The sequence below is a fragment of the Parus major genome, chromosome 9 (assembly GCF_001522545.3).
Source record: "Parus major isolate Abel chromosome 9, Parus_major1.1, whole genome shotgun sequence".
Lineage (NCBI taxonomy): Eukaryota > Metazoa > Chordata > Aves > Passeriformes > Paridae > Parus > Parus major.
Genome location: NC_031778.1, coordinates 13,215,015 through 13,222,152, shown reverse-complemented (window position 1 = coordinate 13,222,152; position 7,138 = coordinate 13,215,015). Strand labels below are relative to the sequence as shown.

The 7,138-nt window shown below is 57.5% G+C and overlaps 1 protein-coding gene across 1 annotated transcript; it reads left to right on the top strand.

Annotated features, from left to right (window-relative positions):
- The first annotated feature begins 6 nt into the window (after window positions 1-6).
- HES1 (hes family bHLH transcription factor 1) lies at window positions 7-1,957 on the top strand. Its single transcript, XM_015637030.1, has 4 exons — window positions 7-141; window positions 229-324; window positions 406-493; window positions 1,189-1,957. The coding sequence occupies exons 1-4, from the start codon at window positions 34-36 to the stop codon at window positions 1,671-1,673; spliced, it is 777 nt and encodes a 258-aa protein (XP_015492516.1). The 5' UTR covers window positions 7-33; the 3' UTR covers window positions 1,674-1,957.
- The last annotated feature ends 5,181 nt before the right edge of the window (window positions 1,958-7,138 follow it).

Sequence of the window (7,138 nt, the reverse complement as noted above, 5' to 3'; positions counted from 1 at the left end):
CGCCGCCGCGGCGCCTCTTCCCGGCGGCGCACCATGCCGGCCGACCTGATGGAGAAGAGCAGCGCCTCGCCGGTGGCCGCCACCCCCGCCAGCGTCAATGCGACGCCCGACAAGCCGAAGACGGCGGCGGAGCACCGCAAGGTAAGAAGAGCGGCCGGGATGGGATGGGACGGAACGGGCAGCGCCGTGCGGAGCCGCGGCGGACGCTGAATGTCGCCTCTCTTGCAGTCCTCCAAGCCCATCATGGAGAAGCGGCGGCGGGCGCGCATCAACGAGAGCCTGGGGCAGCTGAAGACGCTCATCCTGGACGCGCTGAAGAAGGATGTAAGCGCAGGGAGGTCGGGGCGGGGGGTGCGGGGGCAAACGGCGCTGCCGGGCCGGTCTGAGCCCCGCCTGTTCCCGCAGAGCTCCCGGCATTCCAAGCTGGAGAAGGCCGACATTCTGGAGATGACCGTCAAGCACCTGCGGAGTCTCCAGCGAGCCCAGATGACTGGTGAGTCCCGAGGGGGAACCGGAGAGAGGGAGCTTGGGTGGCGCTGCCTGCACCCCGGGGGCGTCACACACTGCCTGCCTGCTCAGTGGAGAGGGTACCAGGAGCACCAGGCTCTGCACCTGCATCCCCGGCGAATGATGGAGGGTAGTGTGTTCTGTAACTTTATTCCTGGTGCCAGTGGCTCTGCACTGAGTCCCGGGTAGTAGAGAGTCATGGGGGACACAGTGCTCCATCCCTGCTGCTGGGGGGTAGTGAGGGGCATCATATTCCCAATAAGGAGATGCTGGGGAAGTCACTGTGTTGTTTGTACATTTCTGGTGCTGGAGTCCCAGCCTGAGTTTCCTCTCCTAGCAGAGGTGTGCTCTGGACATGGATCTGTTTTGGGTGCGTGAGAGGCACAAGAGCCACTGGAGGGGACTGTGTTTCTAGCCTGGATCTGCAGTATAGGGGGACATAAGGTGATTCTTGGGACTTGTCTCTTTCTCAGTCCCTGGTGCTGGTGGACTTGGTAGCCAAGGGGTTGTGCTCTCCACCTAATACGTGGCACTTGGGAATACAAGACATACTGCCAGAGGGACTGCTTTCCCCATCTGGATTCCTAACTCAGAGGGGCTATAGCATGCAATGCTGGTGGGCTGTGCACCCCTCTTCCCTGTGGAGCCTGCTAACTGCTGTGTGCCTCTCTCCTCCCACAGCTGCCCTGAGCACAGACCCCACAGTACTGGGCAAGTACCGAGCCGGCTTCAGCGAGTGCATGAACGAGGTGACGCGGTTCCTCTCCACCTGTGAGGGTGTCAACACTGAGGTGCGCACCCGGCTCCTGGGCCACCTGGCCAGCTGCATGACCCAGATCAACACCATGAACTACCCTGCGCCCCCCCCGCCACCCCCGTTGCCACCAGCCGCAGCCTTTGGGCCACCTCTGGTTCCTCCAGGCGGTGGCGTGGGGCCGCTCCCGGGCATGCCCTGCAAGCCGGGTGCTGATGCAGCCAAGGTGTACGGTGGCTTCCAGCTGCTGCCGGCCTCCGACGGGCAGTTTGCCTTCCTCATCCCCAGCACTGCCTTTGCTCCTGGTGGAGCTGTGCTGCCTCTGTATGGTGGCCCGCCCACAGCTGCCACTGCTGCCTCGCCACCAGGCCCGCCACCTGGCACAGCCGACTCAGTCTGGAGACCCTGGTGAGGGTGGCGGGCACCGGACTGGACTTGGCTCTGCACCCCGTGCTGCTGGCACGGCTGTACATAGATTATATGTTCATATTGGATTGTGCCTTTGTACCATAGCACTCCCTTGACAGTGTTTCGTGTTTTACACGAGATCTTTTTTTCTTCCTTTCCTCCTCTTCCTTATGTGACACCAAAGATTGGGGGACTGTTTTTTTGGTTGGGGTTTTGTTTTTTGGGTTTTTTTTTGAATGCTCTTAAAATAAAAGTTTCCCTTCCATTTTGGAAGGTCTTTGGAGAAAATTTGAGCTCTGGCATGTGTGCATAGGAAAGGAGCCCAGTTCCTGGCTGCCAGTGGATCTTGATGCTCCAGGGCTGCCTTGTCCTGCTCGCCAGGCTGGAGCTGTCATTCAGACCCTCTGTCCCCTCGGTCTTGTGAAATCACCTGGCCCCTCTCCCTGCCCTGGGGCAGATGTAATTACTGCTTCTTTGGGAGTAGCTCAATTATTAAGACTTGTTAAAAGGAGCTTGTATTTGCAGAGCTGGTGAATGTGCTGTGGGAGGCACCTCTGCTCTGTTCTGGCACCTCTGGCTGATGGACTTGGTGTAGCTGTGGTAAAGCAAGACATTGAGCTGCCCCGGTGAGCCTCCTGCCCCGGACCCAGAGGAGCTTGCTTCCCAGGCTGTAGTGTAAATTGCAAGTGACTCCAGTCAGTTGATTGAGAGAGCGGTGCCTGCCAGCTTCTCGTGTTACAAAAGCAGTGGCTCTCCACAGGACAAGCCTGACACGAGTGCTCCTGTCTTCTGGCTGACGGGCTGCAGCAGGCGCTGGGCACCACCTCCACCTGGACTTAAAAGCCTAGAGCTGTTCCCGACCCTGAGCACCAGCCAAGCTTTGCTTGATGATTAATGCTTTGCATATGGTTTTGATAGAGTTGGGCATTTCCTCTACTGTTATATGGAAAACACGTGGTCGAGGGAGTGATGTGGGGCTGCAAGGACTATAATCATGAGCTGCAGCTGACCCCTGTGACTTGGGGATGCCCCGTTTCCAGGAAAGATGCAAGCCATAGATAGTGTCGAGCAGCAGTCTCAGGTTACAGCTTGCATGGCCCTTCTTAACAAGTCCTAACTCAGAGCGGACAGCTTTAAGATGTGCCAGGATCCACTGAGGTTTCCATCCAAATCCTGCTGCAAAAGCTTGTTGGATTTTGTCTGGATCAGCCAGGTGCTTGACTCTATCCAGGTGCTAGGGAGAGTGACACCAGATGGATTAAACCTGCTGGGGTTTGACTCCTGAGCTTTGCTGCCAGTGAAGAAATGTATTTTCCTGATCTTAAAATACATTCTGGGAAGGGAGGTGGTACGTGCCTGGGATATCTCTCTCTGCAGGGTGTACTGATGAGGCTAGGGGCAGTAGCAGCTCTTTTTTTATTTTTTTTTATTTTTTTTTTTTATGAAGGAGCTGATCTCCCTGGGATTGAGCTTTCACTCCTCTCTCTCCTCCAAAACCTTGCTGGCCTGTGCATTGCCACCCTCACAGAGGTATCTCACAGCCAGGTTTCATGTGCAAGGCTTGGGAGTATCAGATTTGCTGTCCCAAGGCAGGTGTGTAGCTGTACAAACTGAGCTTCCCTTCCAAGTCAGTGTCACCTTTCTGCATTGGAGGTACTGAGGGTAGGACTGAGCCCACCTTGTGTTCAGAGAAGTGCTTGCAGGACCTGTCTCAGAATTGCATCAGACCATCTCCTGTTGCTGGATGGCTTGTGTGGAGCTGATGTAGACCAGTAATGCATCACCTATAAGAGTGAATGCTGTTCCATCTGAACAGTCTTCCTCTTCTGCTGAAGTAGTTGGCTTGGAAATCACATTAGAAAAAAAGAGACTTTGCTGTAGGCTAATGGAAAACATACAGCAGATCCCAGAGTGAAAGACAAGATGAACCTATTTGCTAATGGAGTTTAAATAGCCTAGTATAAAGCAGATATGGCATGCTTGGACTGGTTTCTCCAAAGCTTTCTCTGTTTACTCTATCCCACAGCCTGTTGACATGAGAGATCTGCTGGAGTTTGTGAGCTTTAAGGGGATCAGAGCAATTCCCAAGAGCTGTGCTCTTGGTGCCAGTTCACTGAGCCCGTGACAAATTGGGATGACAAATGCAGGCTGTGGGTCTGTGGATCATTGTGTGTGGGAATTCTCCTTCAGGTGCAGCAAATGCCTTTAAACTGATGCTGTGGAATGAGCAGGCAAGGGTAAGGGAGGGGTGGGGAGAGGCAGGGGAGGTGCAGGGCTGAGCTATGACCCTGCATGGGGACTGTGCAGGACAGGTAGGAAAAGGGACTGGACTTAGTGCTGCCAGGTGGGATGCAGCTCCTGTTGGCTCCCCTGTTGCTGAGCCCTGTCTGCCAGCTGAGAGGATCCTGGGGAAGGGCTGGAGGCAGGTCTGTCTCTCTCATGACGGCTCTTGGGTTGGTCAGCACTTTGCCACGATTCCTGTGGGTGCATTTGCAGACCGGAGGGTGCCGAGCTAGAAGGAGCAGTGCTCCAATCCCTGCCTGTAGCGCACCTGCACGGGGGTCCGTGGGCAGGGGGCCTTTCCTGCCTTCCCAGCACTCTGCCTTGCCCCCCACCCACCACGGAGCTTACAGCACCGACTGCCTCTCGCATCCCCGCAGCTCACTTCCATCTGCTGCTGCTGCTGTCCCGGGAAACCTGTCATTAAAGTCAATTAACTTTTCCCACACTCCTCGTGAGCGGTGCAAAAGCCCCTCCTTGCTTCCTCCTTGGCTCTTAAGTGCTACCATATGGCACAGGCCCCCGCGCCCCCCCACGCCCGCCCTGCCTTTGATTCCAGCCAGACAGCCGGAGCTTTATGATTTAAGCCGGGAGAGCCCTCGTACCAAGCCCTGGGCCGCTCTGCGGCCAAGGTGGTTTTTTTAGCAGGCAAGGCTGTTTTCTGGCAGGAAATGAATAGCTCCCAGATGAGCTCAGGAACCTGAGAGGTCGTGAGAAAGGAGCGAACCCCCGGCGCGGTGGCGGGCTGCCAGCGGTGTGGGGAGCGCGGGAGGGAGCGCGCCGCTGCCGCCGCACACGAGCGCGCCCGGCCCCCGCTGGCAGGCGGCGGGGCCGAACGCCGGCAGCCCGCGGCCGCACGCCGCCCGCACGCCGGGAGCCGGCACAGCCCCCGGCCGTCCGTCCCCAGCCACCGGCCGCGCTCCTGCCAAGGGCCCACGGCTGACCTCGGGCTGGCATCCAGGCGTCCGGCCCGCAGGGAGGAAAAACAGCCTGGCGGCAGGGTTGGGATTTGGGGGAGCCGGGACGAGAGTCCCCCGGGAGCAGCGCTGCAAACCTGCCTGGGCGCTCCGTGCGACGGGGAGTGCGAACGGGTTGGGGTGGCTGCGCTGCGGGGGCCGGGATGCTCCAGCCCCGTGGCTGCTAGTGGGGACACACACAGCCCGATGGTGGGACCAGACTTGCCAGCCCGTGGCTCTGGCTTGCACCAGCACCTCTAGGCCAGCAGCCCCCTTTGTTCTGCCGCTGCCCCCGGGGCAGGGAAGGGGACCTGTGATTTACAGGGGTGACGTGTTTTACTTAAAACAAGTCAAACAAAAGCCCGGTTTGTTTTGCGGAGCGCAGACTTCTGGGGGGATCAGCCCAGACAAATGACTCCACTCCCATTTATTAAACATTTCTGGCCGTGTGATCAGCTGGTGCTGGGAACGGCTCGGACGATCTTCTCCCCTTTCCAGCCTCTGCAGCTGGAGTGATTTCTGATGTCTCTGCCAGAGCAGAACTGTGCCCCAGGCGTACCAGCTCCCCATTTTAGCGCCTTTCAAGGACAGCGATACGATCCACACAGGCTGTAGCCTCTGGACCGTTCTTCTGCTCAGCCCTGCTCCAGCATCTACACTGAGCACTGGGAGCAGGCTGGGGGCACTTGTCCCTTGTGCCAGCTCCACAGTGAGGGTTGTGAGGGGTCTGTGTGGCACTGAAGGGCTGCGGGGTCGGAGGGAGCCTGCTCCCGGTGTGTTTGCTAAGGGAAGTGCAGGGGCAGCAGGGCAGGGCAGAGGTGCTCTCGCTGAAGGACAGCCTTGGAGGCAGGGCTACTTGCAATCTGTAATGATTAGGAAGCTGCTCCCAGAAGAGGTTTATTGCCAATAAAGCCAGCTCAGCACAACTGCTGGGGCATTAACCCTTATCTGCCTGGTGTGATAAGCGCCCGCCCTGGGCTTTGCCTTCCGGCCCCAAGAGAGCAAACACCCGCCACAGGTCATGGTACAGACTGCACCATGCCCTGTCACCCTGGGGACACAGCCAACATCCCGTGTGGGTGGGACATGCCGCCCCAGCATGTGCTCTCTGGCTCCCTGGCCCCAGCTCCCCCCGCCTGCTGCCCTGCACACAGGGGTGAGCAGCAGGAGCCACAGGGGTGAACACTCTGTACCCAAACTCCCGAGGGGTTCAGCTGTACAAAAGCAGCATCCTGCTTAATTAAAAGCAGACCTGCTGTAATGAGACTGCCAGCACAACAGCGTGGTTTGGGCACTGCTGCTAGAGCAGAGGCTGGGACTCAGCCTCACTGCAGGACTGAGACATGAGGTGGCTCAGGGGCTGAAAGCCTGGGCTGGGAGCCAGGGCTGGGTCACCCTGTGACTGCCTGCAAAGCCTTGTCTCTCTCCATGTCCTCTCAGCCCCGCCAAGGAAAAACAGCCTGTCTGATCCAGCCTGCTGTTGCGTAGCACCTCAACAAAATTCATCCCTAAAAGTGCTCCTGGAGTGGGACCTCTGATGGGTTCTTCCCCCCCAGGTGGGGTCACACATCATCCCTGGGCTGTTGGCTCCCATCACACTGCCCAGCCACATGGTACCAGCACCAACAGCGATTGTGCCTACCCTGCAAGGGGGACATCTCCCCGGCTGTGCCAGGAGGAGGCTGCTCCCTGCTCTGGGCTGGGATGGCACGTACCACTCTGGATATGGGTGCACTGGGGTGCCTCTCAAGAGCCATTCCAATGGCGACCTTTTTTTTTCTGTTGTTTTGTCAGCTTTTCTTTGCTGCTGAGGAGGTCAGAAGTGTTGAGGAATATACTTAATGCAGGTCCCTTGGTGTGCAAGCTGCAGGTTGTTCCCTGGACAAGGGAAATGGCTGGAGCCGCAGAACAGGAGCTGTGAACTGCACCAGTAGTTTGCCTAACAAAGGACATGGGGACCTGTGACACAGCACAGCAGGGAGGTGGCCCAGAGACTGCAGGACCCAGTGAAGAGTGAGAAGACCCCAGACTAAATATCAGCATTGGACCAAGAGGTACATACAGCACAGACTGTGAGGGTATAAAACCCCAGAGATTGCTGTGTTCAGGTCCCTCCCTGGGAATACATAGCTTGACCTGTTGTCATGTCACTGCACCACGATTAAATTAGGAACCAGAGGTCTCCATTCTGTTATGGTAAACATGGAGTTGAGTCAGAGAATGAAACTTGTCT

What these genes read in the sequence shown, in the direction of transcription:
- HES1 (XM_015637030.1), top strand. Translation starts at nt 34, where the DNA reads ATGCCGGCCGACCTGATGGAGAAGAGCAGCGCCTCGCCGGTGGCCGCC. An exon ending in CGGCGGCGGAGCACCGCAAG is followed by an intron (nt 142 to 228) that starts GTAAGAAGAGCG and finishes CCTCTCTTGCAG; the next exon opens with TCCTCCAAGCCCATCATGGA. An exon ending in CCAGCGAGCCCAGATGACTG is followed by an intron (nt 494 to 1,188) that starts GTGAGTCCCGAG and finishes CTCCTCCCACAG; the next exon opens with CTGCCCTGAGCACAGACCCC.